A 16065-nucleotide genomic window follows, 5' to 3' on the forward strand; every position below is an offset into this window, starting at 1 on the left:
TTCTACGAGATATATAGATATCCTAATACTAAAACTGAGATTACTGTAATGTTTTATCATAATCTTTATGCTGAAATACTAATATGAGTCAATATGCTGTACACAATGCCAGTGTAGAAAGACGTTAGCATAGGGTCATATTTCATTTCAGCAGTTTACTACAGTAGAGAATTCTGTAGAAACAGATTGCAGTTAAGCTCATTTTCCAGATGCTAATGAAGATGACTCAGCACTGTATGTGAGAGGATAATTAGCCTCTTCATTTTCTCTCTCAGTTCCAGCTTTATGAAGAAGCATCTACTGTGTCAGTCTCTTGGGACTATTATCTATCTCATCTTTTCCAGTCCCCAAAATGTAATTCCTAATAATAAATCTAACATATGTATATAGCGCTAAAAAGCTTTCCTCTCAACCATTTCCTTTATTCTGCCTTCATCTATCATTTTATACAAATGCCTTTACCTTGACATGTGTGTTTCTTTGAACTGTATGGAGTGGCCAGTGGAACGTGAATTCCATGCATACATATGCATGTACATGGACTTATCAGCACGATTACAAACTTCCATGAGAGTTCTCTAAGCTCAAATAGTAATATATATGAGCGAAGAATTTTTTTTTTTTTTTTTGAGACAGGGTCTCTCTATGTAGCTCTGGCTGCCCTAAAACTCACTTCGTCAGGCTGGCCTTGAACTCATAGAGATCTAACTGCCTATGATACCTGAGTGTTGGGACTAAAGGCACATACCACCATGCCCCAGCTGAGCTAAGATATTTTACACAATAAATTGTATTACTTTCTCAGGCTAATTTTTATATACTTGTTGCAAATTCCATTTTTTACAGTAACATTACAAAATGCAATGTAAACGACTAGACTTTAAGCCTAGTGTTTAAGCCTTAATGTTTAAGCCTAAACATTAAGCCTAGTGAGTAAAATCATTTTTTACCTCACAATCTAAACCAAGTAATATAATTCCTATAAAATAAAGTCCACAATACTGGCTTATTTTCAATTTACTAGTATTTTATCTCAATGCCTAAGCTATTTTTTAATAAAATGTTTTTTTTTTACTTTTATCATTAAGCCATTATGAAGCAATCTGCTTGTTTTTGTATGTTTATGACAGAAAAATACACTTCATCTATAGCATGATCCAAATTACCTGATAAATCATTCAACAATTTATTTAAAATGAAGCAAAACAGAACACTATCAGGACACAAAAATTATGGCATATTCCTTGACCTTACTGATTACAGGGACAATGTGATGTCTACAGATGACTAAAGCAAGCATGGGTAAATGGAGGACCCTTTTAGTAAATCCTAGCAACACCATATGAAACTCCGTTACAGCAGGCCTCTTGTCTTCTCTTGTTCAACCTATGTGTAATTATTATCATGAAAATAAAACAATAACTATATTCCCAAAATTGCTTTGGGGCACTTTAGGTATCAATACCATTCTGCTTTCTTTTTCAATTTTGCTGATGAACTCATGATTTGTCAACAGTGAGGGATAGGACAAGGAAGATTTCTTGAGCTAAGGGTTTCACAGCCAGCTAGAGCAATGAGCAAAACCTTGCCTCAAAAGGACCAAGATGAAAAGGAGGTAGGGTTGTGTGGGGTGACTCGTGTGGCTAGCCCGCACAGCCCTGGATTCAATACCCAGCGCTATCAAGAAAACTAACAAACATCTGTAGCTTTATTTGCTGCCGTGCTTGTCCTATCTGGGGCATCATGTTTTATAAACAACTGTGATCCTTACTTTGAGAGCTACCAAACTGTGAGGTGCCCTCAGTCCCCTTCCCGCATTCTCTAGCTTTCTCCCTCTACTGACTTTAACTGTCCAAAAGGGAAGTTTAAGAAAGAGCTAAGGCAGGACAGCGGATGGAGAAATGCTTTACTTGTGGAAAATATTCAGAAGGTAAGGCAAGCAAAGAATACAGAGAGGTTCTAGTGGGAGTTTATGAGGTTTTTAAATTTAAGGGCCTAGATTAAAGACTTTAAAAAGAACAGGCACCATGTTGCTTTGCACAGCATCACTGGCAGCACCTATACAACAGGTTATCAATAAATCCTTGCTGATCACACCAAAAAGAAATGAAAGTAAAAAGGGGGAGAAAAAGTAAAAGTGAGGAAGGGAGAACAAGGAGACAGAGAGAAGGTGACAGAACAGAGAGAACATAGGCTGACCAGAGAATGAATGTGGGAAGGGAGGTGTGTGTGTGTGTGTGTGTGTGTGTGTAAGAGAGAGAGAGAGAGACAGAGACAGAGACAGAGAGTGAGAGAAAGAGACAGAGACAGATATACAGAGATAAAGACAGAAAGACAGAGACAGAGAGACAGAGCTGGCTTAGAGCAGGCCCTTCATGCCTTGTCAAAATTATACCATTTTTAGAAGGATGGATTTTAGCAGATGTAGGACTGAAAATGGATTTTCATACCACCATTTGTCTCCTGATTCTCTGTGACCTTGATTCTGCTATTTAAAAAATTCTGAAGTGTCTAGAGTCAAATTTTTCTGACAGGCTCCAGATGGATAACTCCATTGTTTCTGCTCTTAACTTGGGAGTTCAATATGGCTTTAAAGACTACTCTACCCAGTGTGCTGAAAAAACTGCTAAGGATGACTGTCATGCCAAAAAGTGTTCTGTTACAAGAGGGCAGAAGTTAATTTACTACCTTACATATATTTCATACCTAGAATTACATGAATCAACTGTACAGATTTCAGTCAAAACCCAACTCAATTAAAAATTAAGTAGATCTTAACTTGGTCTAGCGCAAAAGCTGAGAGGCATTGAAAGAAGCAGACAGTGGCAGGACATTAGCACGCTGAGGCAGCAGCAGTGGTTGCAAGAATATGGTGTTGTAGCGTGGGGACAAGACTCCATCAAAGGAGTGTCGCTGCTGGAGTTTGTGCTGAAGTTACAATTTCCTCCTCAAAAACGCACACTGCAATGTTCAAGTTCCGCTAACAGTACTCTTAGCCCTGTGCAAATTGCCATTGCCTCTCATCATCAATTCAATTATGTCACTCAGGAAATACTGATTGAACAGTAAATGCTAAAGAATACAGTGACCAAAATGTGCACGCTTGCCATTACTACACACACTAGGAGTAGGCAATGTATGGACATATTAATGGCAGTGGTGAATAAATGCGGAAGCAATCAACATCTCTTCTGTGCATGTGCTACTTCACTTAAGCTAACACAGAGCTAATGAGTCAGCACTGCCATCATTCTGAGTGAGAAAATGAGCCTTTGGGGATTCAGAAAGTGTACTACAGTATAAGAGGGAAAGGTTGAACAGGAGTTAAAGTATGCTCAAGTATATGCTGTATAGAAATAAGGATCATTTCAATAAAGAAGTAACATTCAGTTTGGCATTTTTAATCAGTTGCAAATATATCAAACACAGGGATCAAATTTCTACTTCTTAAATATGTAAACTTCTATATATTCTGTCCTAAAACCACCTTTGAATGACTACAACAAACATACAACTCCCAAGATTAGAAAGAAAAAAAAAAAAACGTAATCTTTGTGCAGAATACTATTTTAAGTATCTTTCTTTTAAATTCTGATGAGACTGTGAAAATCAATTTTGGAACATCAACTTCTCCAAAAAGCCATAAAATAGGTATTTCTGCTTCACTGGTTCTTGATCATTAGGATACTGTGAGATGATTAAAGTTTAAAGAGTCATCGTTTATACCTCGAAAACTACCAGTCTGCTCCCTCATGAATGTGATCCCCACACCCACCCCTGCTTATCCTTCCAAGCTTAAATGCATGGAGCTTTACTACAATCCTGTTTTCTAAATCACAGAGTCTAATGAAGAGCTCTCACAGGCTTGCAGAGCTGCTGTCTTTGTCACAGAGGTTAGTTTCCATGGATGGACCTTCAACCTCAGCAGGCATCAGGACCACCCACAGGGCCTGTTAAGACAGACAGCTCAGTACCATTCCAAAGTTCCTCAATCCATAGGCCTGCAGGGGGGCAGAACAGCAAGGAAATTGTGGCAACTGTCAAGTAAGAGTTTCACAGATAACTAAACTAAGGGGTTCACAAGTTTATCTCAGTAACACCCCATCATTATCTAAGTCTCAAACTGATCATTTTACATCTTATTTTGTCACTTCAATCTATCACTTGTCCTCAATACACTAACCAGTTTCCATAGTGAAGCCACAAATACCTATATAAAATACAAATTTGAAAATAATTATTCTCAGAATAAAATCTTTCCAAGCTTTCTATCACCCCCAATACAAAGACAAAGCCCTTTCACATGAAATAGTGATCACATGGCACTTCTCCCATCACTTCATCTACTGCTGCTGTAACAAATGACCATGAGGATGATGGACTGAAGTAACACGCACTGGCCATCTCACAATTCTGGGAGTCAGAGATCCAAAAACCAACAAGGAAGGGTTTGGGAGAGCTCTGTTCCTTCTGAATGTTCTAGGGCTCAGTGAGAAACTGTCTCAAGGGAATAAGGCAAAGTAACAGCAAAAGGTACCTAGCACCTCCCCTGACCTCCCCACGCAAGTACACTGACCACATACACACCAAACACCACAGACACATGAAGAAAGAAACGATCCTTATGTTTTCCAACCAAAGGGACACATGATATTAAAGGATTTTTTAAACAAAGAAAATAACACCATTAGAAAGTATTTGAAAATTCTACCTATTTGAGATGACCAATTAGAAATGTCCCTAGCAGTAAGAATACAGATCCCAGAGGAACATGGCTTATACATGAGCATCTATTACTAAAAGACATGATAGAAATAACAACTACATTGCCCGATATTCATTCTGTTTTCCATCAATACAGCTAGTCCCTATTTCAGATTAAGTGATAAATTATAGTCCTTTTTTACAGTGTTGCAAACTTTTTGTTCCACCTTTACTACATGCAATCTGCTATTAAATAACTGAAGAAAAATATTAAGTTTCATTTTCTAGGACTTATAAATACATATGAATGAAGCTTTCATTTAAAAAATCATTTGCAGTTATCTTTCTAAGGCCCATGGCTTTCTAATTTAAACCCTGTGATTTCAATGTCATTAAAATTTTTAACATGCATATTTATTAGTCTTCGTAAAAGAGGATGTGGGACAAGTCTTTTGTTGTATGATTTAATTGTTCTCTTCAAGGACTGGGTAGAAGGTCAACATGAATTTAGTTAGTAAGATAAAACATCAATAGTTCTTTTCCAGAATAAAACAACCTTTCCTATTCTTGTATATCATCATCATTTCACTTCTGAAATAGGTACATACAGGATAATGTTTGTAAATAAGGAACTTGAAATATTTATAAGATTACTTCCCCATTTTACTATGAGAGAAACATGTCAGTTAAAGTGTCAAATAAATTTTATTAAGCCTAAATATAGGTTACAATAGTCTAAAGTACGAAGAAGCTTAACAAGAGTGCACCAAACATTCCTTTCAGTACTTAAAACTTGTATCTATTTCTAAAATGAAGGTAATTATCTATTAGGAAACAGTAGCTTGCTGTGTGCTAGAGATTGAAGTGGAAGCCTTGGGCTTGCCAGGTAAGCACTAACCATTGAGCTACCTGCCCAACTCCAAATAACTTTTAATATAAATTTACAAAAGAAAATGATCATATAAGAACTAAATAATTATATAAATGAAACTGAAGCTAAGCATACATTAATGCCAAAGAGATTTTATCTATAATCTAATCAGAACGTCCAACTTTCTGATATTATGAAACATTATCATCTCCAAAGTTCATACTCAAGAACAGAAAAGCAAACTTTTAAAATTAAGTAATGTTTTAAGTTTATGATATGTTGTGGGACTGCACAGGCAGTTCTCCTCAGGCACATGCCACAGCACACAGCCAGCAGTTCACAGGCCAGACATAAACAGGGATGCACTTTGGGAAACAAGGCTGCGATTGCCACATTATACAATGATGTGTACACAAAGGGTATCTGCGTGTTGCTTTTTTTTGTTTGTTTGTTTATTAAATTTCGATATTATCTCAAACAAAACAAAACAAAAATCATGTCTTCAAATATTTACTGTCTCCTATGGAATAGATTCTAGGGGGATACCTAAAAACAAGCAAAAGTACCCTATTGCTCTTAATCCTTATTACCCAACAGAGAGGCACATAAAGTAAAGCTGACAGATAATGAAACAAGAAACTTCATCTTCCTCTGAGGGCTTCCACCTGAGATGGTTTGTGGGCTGCAGCGTGTGGGGCAGAGGGAGGAGAGCCGGTGTAGCAGGTGTGATGGGCTCCGTGCCTGAAGAGGCCAGCCCAGGATGGACAGGTAGACTCTTGCGTAGACTCCCAGTCCTTATGCACTCTCCCCATTCTCAGCGCCTCCTCTGCTCACATGACCTCCTCTCCTACATCCAATGCTAAGAATATTTGTACCCCAGGCATTCTTTTGTTCTTTCCCTCGGACAGAACTTTCTCCCTTTAAAAAATTAGTTGTTGTTTTCTTTTTTTTCTGTGTGAGTCTGTTGCTGCTGTAGCCACACAGACCTGAAGAGGGCACTGTTAAGACCTGCCGCTGGAGTAACAAATGCTTGTGAGCTGCCGCGTGGGTGCAGGGAATGGAACTTGGGGCTTGTGTGAGAGCACAGTGCTCCTTCCGGCCTCCCAGAGGCCTTTCCTGCTCTCTACGACTGTCTCAGTCCACAGTACTCTGGGTTTCTTGATTGATATAAATACGTGTTAAATATATACATTCATAACTTGAAAAGTGGACAGTATCGATTGCTAATCTCTGTTTAAGTAACTTAGAACTGACCTCTTACATATTTAAGTAAATTTCTCAAACCTAACCCTGATTTTTTTCCTTCACATTTTGCTATTTGTTAATGAGTATGTAAAGTCTCTCCTAATGTAGGTAAATATTTAACTCTGTTGGAACATAATTAAGATGAGATCATATACATTTCACAAGTATAACCCTTTGCTATTTAGGCATTTGCTTAAAAACTTTAAAGTACTTAAATCTAATATTTTGATCATGAATCTGGAGACTTTACAAGTTTTCTATTCTGTTCTATAAAAGTACAACACAGAAAAGCTGCTAACGTGTATTATCCTACACACATACACACACACACACACACACACACATTCACAGTGGGAGGTCAAATTCATGAATGTTAAGGAAAGCTCTGTGTATGCCACAGACCGACAGCCCCACTCTGTCTATGATCAGTTTCTTGCTCAGTGAAACACTTCAGGCCCATGATCTTGCACTTGTGAGTCTTCATGCACAAAGGCAACGCAAGATAAACTCCGTTTTGTGATAGTCTCCTTTTCAGTCAACAGAGCAGCAAACTCCCCACGTAACAAAACTCTTCAGAGTAAGGGGCCATGACTTGTTTAGCTAGCCCCTACTAGTGAAAATTTCTATGTGCCAATGGTATGAAAGCTATTGCAGTGACCAGCAAACACAATCCCCTTCCCCTCCAACCAATGAAACAAGGAGATAAATCATGAGTTACTGCTGAATCAAAGCTACACATTTTGACATATTCTACCATATTACTTTGTAGAAAGTTTTTTTTCAACTTATATTCTAAAAGCAAATGATCACAGACAGTTTTTGCCATTATATGTCAAGAAAATGAGACATTAAAATTTTGAACTTAGATTAATATTCTAGATAAAAATGGCATTTCATTATAGTTTTAATTTTTCATAGTCTACTGACAGTGGAGAATTATCTCTAATACCACTAAAAGGCATTTAAAAGGTATTTCCAATTTCTAAACCGTGTTTTCACCTTGAAGGACAATTATTCTATTTGGTTGTTTGCCTTTGTTTTCTCAATTACTGGTAGCTTTTTGTATACTGACGAGATCTATCATTTTGTGGAATGAGATTTTCTTGACAAGCAAACATTTTATATACGGATTTTTTAAAAGCAGCACTTAAATTTTCTTTTGTAAGCTTAGTCATTTTAAGCTTTTATTTTATTCTTTTTTTCTGCTTTCTTTGACCTAATTGTAGATTTGCATTTTCCTACTTTTGAGTTGGATGCCTGACTTGATTATTTTATTTATTTGTAAATATTTACAGCTCTGCATCACTTCTTAGCATATTACACGAATTTGTGTTTCCTACCTCCACTGATTTAAACAAGAAGCACCACCTTGAGCTTCAGGGAAAAGTCTCTTACTTTCAGAGGGTACTTTGCCAGAGCTTGGCTAAATACATAATAATTATGACCATTAATGGAGAAATAGTTCAATACATTGTAAATTATTCAATGTTTAAATAAAGTTCAACCTATCTCTCTTTTCAAACTTTGGTGTTTTTCACAGTGAAAGCATTCAGAACCCTCTTTTTAAAGCTGCATGAAATGTACGGGATTCTATTAACTAGCAGCACTGCTGCCCACCACACCAGGATCTCTCACTGCAGCACAGCCCTCCCTGAACCGTCTCTCCATCGTCTACTACATTTGCCACCGTTCTCTGTTCCATTTGTGCAAGATCAACTTTTAACGCATCATGACAGCACATGGGCATTTGTTGCTTCCCGCTGCAATGGACTAGGGAGTGCAGATATCTTTTCTTTGCACTTACTTCATGTTTGTAGTTGCAGAACTAGCAGAAAGACTAACGCTCATTTGACGGTTACTCCTAGTATTTGAAAGTCTTGATAGTATCTTCCAAAATGCTTTCCTAACTTACATCTTATCTTACATGTTGTTTGTACAGCAGCACTTCCCCATGAAACAAGAGGCCTCTATTACTTTAAGATGTGCTATGAACCCTGTGCATTGCATCTTGATTCTAATTTTAGGAAAACTACTGCTTTTTATCCTCGTTCTCTATATTAATACTTTATAGTTCCCAAGATGAATCAAGAGAAAGTATGTATCATGTAGTCATATTCATACAAAAATATATAAATTTGCTTTACATTTCAACACATTCTCCTAAGTCTCATTATATAGATGGTCTAACAATTACTTTATAGAAGAAAGGACAAAATGATACAACCAAGGCCATATCTGTGTTATGAATATAAAATCTTGCCTTTAATCTAGATAAGAATTTCCAAATGACAATCTTTTAATATCCCTCAGGCTTCTTCTGCCTCTTTCCATCATCCTTCAAATACTGGCAGGTGATTAAGAAATATATAAAATTCACTACTGAAAAACCAGGCACATGGGGGAAGAGGAAGGGACCAGGAGGAGAGGATGATGGGAACTATGATTGGGATGTAAAGTGAACAACTAAATAAATAAAATTAAAAGTTTAAAAAGAAAAAAGGAAGACCAGTCACACACGAAAGAAAGAGAAAGAGAGAGAGAGAGAGAAAGAGAAAGAGAGAAAGAAAGAAAGAAAGAAAGAAAGAAAGAAAGAAAGAAAGAAAGAAAGAAAGAAAATGGTATTTAAGGTTTAAGTAGGAATACAGATATAATACCTCTAAGAAGAAGGTGTTGGTCACTAGGGCCTGTCTTAACACCTGAGACGTGCTGGTTCTCTAGGACTCAGTAAATGCTAACACCCCATCCAGTTCTGGTGATCAAAGCTAGGCCTCCATAGCAAGCCAACGGCAGCAAGCCCACTTGCCTGCAATGGTGGGGCTAAGAGTTGTGACTACTTGATATACCATAAGATTCTCTTTTTTCTTTGCTCAAACCTAATGCTCAAATGGAGATTTATATACTCTTGATGCATTCTTTTAGAACATTGTATAATTTTTTGTGTATTCTTCCATTCTCAATAGACTTAATAAAAAGAATTTTAAGGGATAGAATGGATTTTAAAGGGGCTGGAGAGATCATGTAGTGGATAAGACTCCCTAGCACCCATGTGAGGTGGCTCATAACCACCTGTAATGGGAGCCCTATGTTACGATACCTCTGTGCTCCGTGGGCACTTACACCCACCTACCACTTTTTAAAACTCCCATCGAAACGACAGCCTAGAAGGACTAACTACAGACAGGCATATGTCTTAAAAATTAGCAGTAGACAAGCATCGAATTTACTATGACATATTTGGATGGCTACCTTACTGTTTAAAAGAGTCCCTTAAAATTTACTCTCATTAACATGAATTTTCTGTTTTAACAGATTCACTATGAAACCTGATAAATTTGATGGTGCTTCTACTCAAAGTGAATTTCTTGGGTTATTCAATAAACTGGCATTTTAAAGATATATGCTTAGTTATTAAGTTAATCCATCTGTGCCTATTTCCCAGCCTCCTCTTTGTACAGTTATTTACAGCACCCTGATCCTTAAAGTTTATGTCATACTGAACAGCATGGGGGGGAGGGGGATATAAAAGGACCAGGAGGTCAAGTTCATTGTCAGCTACACAGTGACAATGTGTAGTGACAAAGCTCAAGGACAAAACGAACTATATGAGATCCTGTCCCAAATCATCAAAAAATATATTTTAAATATTTGTAAAATAAAAACCAATGGCTATCCCCTTACTCACATAATCCACAGCCCCACAGCATCTAATCCATGCCTTTACCACATTAACATAACCCTGTTACCTCCTTGTTCTTTGATTCTTAGAGCATTTATTCATCATAATTCGGAACACTGCTGAGCACAAAGTGTATAGTAAGTAAATATCTACAAATAAATACTAAATCATGTGTATTTTCCATTATTCTCTTTATTCAAATGTAGATTTATCTTAAAAACTACCCAAGGAAGCTTCATAAATTAAGAAATGTAGGCACAGATTTAGGAGAAAAGGAGTCTCTCCGGTTTCACAAAATGCTAAACTATATTTAGAAAACCTAAATATAGCAAACCCTGTGTCACAAGAAGATCTCAGACAGCAACAGTGGGAGGAGTGGCTACCCTAAAGCAGACTGCAAAGTGCCTGAGTCATCTCAAACTCACAAGGCAAACTGCGCCTTCGCTTTCAAGCCTTTCTCCGCGCGGCGCAGGAGTGCCTCTGCTTGCACTTAATCAAGAATGCGGCTGCCACAGCCTCTCTTCTGGAGACAAGTTAGAACTTTCAGTCATGGAGTAAGAAATTTATTACACCTTCTCAAAATACACTTGTGATATTTTGGCAATCCATACTAAAGTCTGGTAAATAGACACAATCACCTGACTCAGCCAGGGGACAAGCATTCACCTAAGGTTCAAGTCAGCAGCTCTGAGTGACCTGTGTTTATTCATGAACATGATGAGCTCTGAATTCCATTCAGAGAATTTCTTCCTGTAAAAACTATATTAAAAGAAACATTAGCTTTATTCAATAAAATAACTTTCACAGTGACATTCAAATGTTAAATTAGGTAAATTCCTATTTATATTTTCTCAAATTCTACATTATATCTCAAATCTCAGCTCTAATATTAGTTTCATGATTTTCCTTTTGAACAGATTTACAGGTTTGAATCTGTAGAAGTCTATCCAATTAAGCATGTTTTTAAAGGAGAAGATGTCCTTTCTTTGTATCCACCTTCACATCTTTTTAAACAGCTCTTTTAGCTTCTACTAAGTCTGTGCTCTGTAACCCACGGTTAACAAAATGGATTCATATCCCAGCACTGCCTCTATCAGTTATGTTATCTTCACCAGGATTATTACTTAAAGCAGTTAATCCTCATTCATTATCCTGTATGGTATTAAGATCAACACTAATATTGCATAGAGCTAATGACAAAATATATCCCATAGCAATATGGGAGAGGCACCTAAGAAAGTGCACATGATGAGGTCAGCCAAGGGGCTAAGGGTATGCCTCAATGGTGGAGTGTCTGCTAGGTACTCGGGAGGCTCTGGCTTAATGCTGAGCCCTGGAAAGGAAAAAGATGAAGGTTGGAGTGTTGCTCAAAAGTCCTAGGACTTAACTGATACGGTCAATCCCATCTAGCACTCTCCCGGGTACCAGGAACGCAGGGAATACTAAGTCAAACACAATTGTGACCTGACAGCACTTGCACTGTACCTGAGGGAGCGACAACCAAAATGCATGATGTCATATAAAGGTGCATACACATAACCATTAGAAATTAGCCATCGAGAATAAGAAAAGAAATGAGGGAGCACAGGATGAAACTATACTATGTACACATGACAGAGAAGGGTTCTCAGATGAAGTGATTCCTGAGAAGCAATGAAACAAAGAAAGAATAGGCCATGCAAGCCCACGGGGTTCACTGGTTTAAGAAGACAAGTATGCATGATCAGCTTTACTTAACAACAATACTTCCTCTCTCCTAAACCTATGCACAGGCTCTGCAAGGCAGTACAGGAAGAAACCAGTCAGCACGTGAGGAGCAGATCATAAGGCCATTTACACCATTATTAAGCTATAAAAGTCAAGCAGTCCCCCACTCTACTTGGCTAGTCTCCCTGTACTTGTGGGTAAATACAAGGAATAAAGATAAAAAACTGCTTTAGTCACTTAGGTATTACAGTAATAAAATTATATTTTCATGAATAAGAGAAAAAATAAGTGAGAAACAGAAATTGCACCTAAAGCAAAATAATATTCTTTGTGTAGGGTAAAAATGAAGTCTAGAAAGATGAAAATTAGATATTTTATAGCATATTTTACGGTCAAATATATTAACTTCTTACACAATTTAAACCAAGAAATAGACTCAGTAATAAGAGTATAAACAACTTTTCAAAGGAAGAAAAGTGATGATACCAGCACACAAAATCCATATCAATTTGTTCTCCACTCATAATTGAAAGCTGTCCTTCATAACCTCTGTACTACAGTTATCTTTTAAAAGAGTAATATGATTCTTTGAACAATGTTCATGATAAACAGATTCTCATGTGCATATTTTACACACTGGGTTTAAGTTAAGTGAGGAGGGAGACAAGCTTTGTTTTCACCCCACATGGCAATCATACGTAGCACAGCTCCCAGCGCTCACTTATTTGCAAAGCTAGGACTATAAAATGATGGGATAATCAACTCCATGGTATTAGAGATCTGAGGGAAAGATAATAATTGACCATGAAATAGTCTCAAGAATCTAATCCATCACCTAAGTTCATTTCGTGGAAATTTTTATGCAGAGAGAGATGTAATTTTATTTGGAATTATATATTACTACTCTGGCCCAGATCTTCAAGTTAACTTCTGTCATGGATTTGATCTCTACCGTGGACCTGACTGAGCCTATAGATTGTGCAAATATCTGGTTAGTTTGCAAAGCCAAGCATCAGTACATGTAAATCAGTTTATTTTGTATTAACCTAAAACATGTCAAATATATGTTGCTGGATTAAGGTTGATTCATAATAGGCTATTCTGGAAGTGAACTTCACACTTTTAAGTGTATAATTAAGAACACAAAGCTCTTGTCATCTTATTGGAGAAACCGGATGCAGAGGATATTAAAGTTAACGTCAGGCTTGTGGATTCTGAGCAGCTGGGTATAAAACAACAACAACCAATTGTCAAGTCATATGTTATGAGTTTAAAGTAAAAATTGGGGGTTCTACACTGTGACGTCACCCACCTATTTTAATGTTTCTCCCGTTTTCACACTGTTCTTCATGTCACAGAGCCCTCGAGGGAAAGGGCCCCTGCCACCCCCACCCCTAACCCCAGTGCTCAGTGCTGAAAGGCCCACTGTTGCACTGTGGTAGGGCCCTCACGGGCTGTCTGGAACATACACACACTCCTCATGCCCAGTCTAACCTCACAAGTCTCTCAGTACATGAAGAACTATTTGAGATCAATCCGAAAGGTAAAACCATCCAAAGCAAGCTTTGGCCCGTTTTCTGAGAGCAGTGTAGCTTTAACCAGTCCCAAACTTGCAATGCACTGTAAACCTCAGACTCAAAACTAAAATTCTGACTTACCTCTAAATGTAGACCTTTTGCTAGAACCTTTCAAAGTATGAATCTCACATTTTTCAAGATAAATTGTGAAAGAAAGAAAACAAATTGGGCCATTTGCATTCTAGCAAATACTGAGCAGAAAGGCAATGTGTCTTTAACTTTCAGCTAGAGTGCCAGGAGTTATTGGTATTCATACAAGTGATTTGTTTTGACTTTGGCACATAACATAAAAGCTTTCTTCTGAGAGAAATGTCAACATAGTATTCTTTTGTAAAAAGAAAGAAAGAAACAAAAGTTCAGCCCCTACCTTAGGAATAGGATTCAGCAGGACCACCCCAGACTTCTTGGTGATGACTTGTTTTGTGGAGAAGTGGTGATCTATAAGTTGAGGGATGTTGGAAAACCCAGTGCCCTCAAATCGATAGAGATTCTGGAGAGAGAATGACAACGTACAATTGTCAGGAAGACATTGTTTCAGAAAAAAAAAAAAAAAAAAAAGATCTTCATCCACGAGTTAAGTTCTCCTTAAGGAGCACTGTCAATGCACAGCAACATACAAATCTCTAACAACACTCAACTACACACCTGTAGACACTAGTAAATAAAAGTTAAAAATACAGAAAAATAAAACTCTACAATTTACAGCCAAGTCTTTTGACAAAAAATTCAAAATAAGCATAATTCACATTGTTATTATAGTGAGAAAAAGGTGAACAGAACTGAATTGCACTTTACTAAAATGATGAGCAAAGCAGGCAAGGTAGGTGCCCGCTCAAGCTTGGGCACAAGAAAGATGCTTGCACATGTCTCCATGTGTACGCTATTCAATAAACTTTCAGTACCCACATCAAAAGTCTGAAGAAACCTAACAAAATAATAAATAACGTAATATTGATAATAATTTCTTATTTGCTAATATGTACTTTTCTACAGTAGGACATCAATGAAGTACTGACCTATAAAAAATAAAAATTCAAACATGGTTCGCACATGAAATGAAGATAAAGAAGTCATAAGTTACATCGGTGATGAAACCTTCGAGTTCAGCAAGCTCAGAGCTTGGCACCTTCTTAGATTTATTTTGGCATTTAAATGCATGTGCCCTGTGAATGCGTGCATGGAGGCCAGAGGTGGCACCGGTGAGACTAACTGAACCTCATCCTCCACAAGAGGGGCAGATTCTCCTGATAGCTGAGCAGTCTCTCCAGCTTCACACCTTTCACATCTCCTGTCACTAGGTAAGCAGCACTTTCTCACACTCAGTCATGCTTTTCCTGGTTTTCATATTTAAATAAACCAGTGGTTACGTGTGAGAACTGACAGCAGTAAACACAGAAATAAACCATTAACAACACTTTTCAGTACATTGTAATAAAGGCTTCTAAGTGGCTCCTCCTTGAGATTTAACTAATACATAGGAAGATTCAATGCCAATGTGTACCATTTTAAGAAAACTATTATGCCAGATGTGGTGGCATACACCTTTAATCTCAGCACTTTAATCTCAGGAGGCAGAGGCAGGCGATCTCTGAGTTTGAGGAGAGCCTGGTCTACAAAGACAGTTCCAGAACAGCCACGGCTACACAGAGAAACCCTGTCTTGAAAAGCAAACAAACAAAAACTGTTAAGAAATAGAACTTTGCAACTTTATAAAACTAGGGAGGGGAAGCAGGAGTGGTTGTGAGAGGCTGAGAAGGAGACCATGGGAGAAACAAAAGGAAGTTAGTTAAGTCAGACAAAATCCCACTGGAGAGGAGGCGATGGTTTGCTGTTCTGTAGCACAGTGAAGGACGCACAGTTTGCAACAATGAACCAGAGACAGGAAAGGTGAGATGTCCTCGAAGTGCAGCATGCATAACAACACCAACGCTAACAACATCAACATTTCAGCCAAGTGTACAGTTTCCACCTCTCTTCTCTCGATCTGCTCTTAAGGCAGCAGTTGGGCACACTGCCCCTGAAGATCACTCCTTTGCCTTGCTCAACATTCTTTCTTCCCACAGCTTAAAAGCCAAAGGTGTCTGGCAATCTGGGCTCACTACTATCTCTCCACCTCCTCTCTCGCCACTCCTCCTCTCTACCCGTTAGTCCATGAGCACTGTAATTACCTTGTTCTAAAATGTGGTTCACACTCCTTCATCAGGCCTAGAGGAGCGCTGGTATGCAACATGAATGAATTTAGAAGCCAGCCAGCCCTGTAGGTAATGTCTCCTTTACTGGCTTTC

At 37.9% G+C, this 16065-nt stretch overlaps 1 protein-coding gene across 5 annotated transcripts in view; it reads right to left on the reverse strand.

Moving 5' to 3' along the window:
• Positions 1-16065, reverse strand: part of Fer (FER tyrosine kinase) — a 304379-nt gene that overhangs the window by 162328 nt on the left and 125986 nt on the right. For all 5 annotated transcript variants that reach the window (XM_060368266.1, XM_060368267.1, XM_060368264.1 and 2 more), the window contains one exon: positions 14148-14270. In XM_060368266.1, coding sequence (XP_060224249.1) covers positions 14148-14270 — 123 coding nt within the window. The remainder of the gene's footprint in view (positions 1-14147; positions 14271-16065) is intronic.

The sequence above is a fragment of the Meriones unguiculatus genome, chromosome 15, assembly GCF_030254825.1.
Source record: "Meriones unguiculatus strain TT.TT164.6M chromosome 15, Bangor_MerUng_6.1, whole genome shotgun sequence".
Lineage (NCBI taxonomy): Eukaryota > Metazoa > Chordata > Mammalia > Rodentia > Muridae > Meriones > Meriones unguiculatus.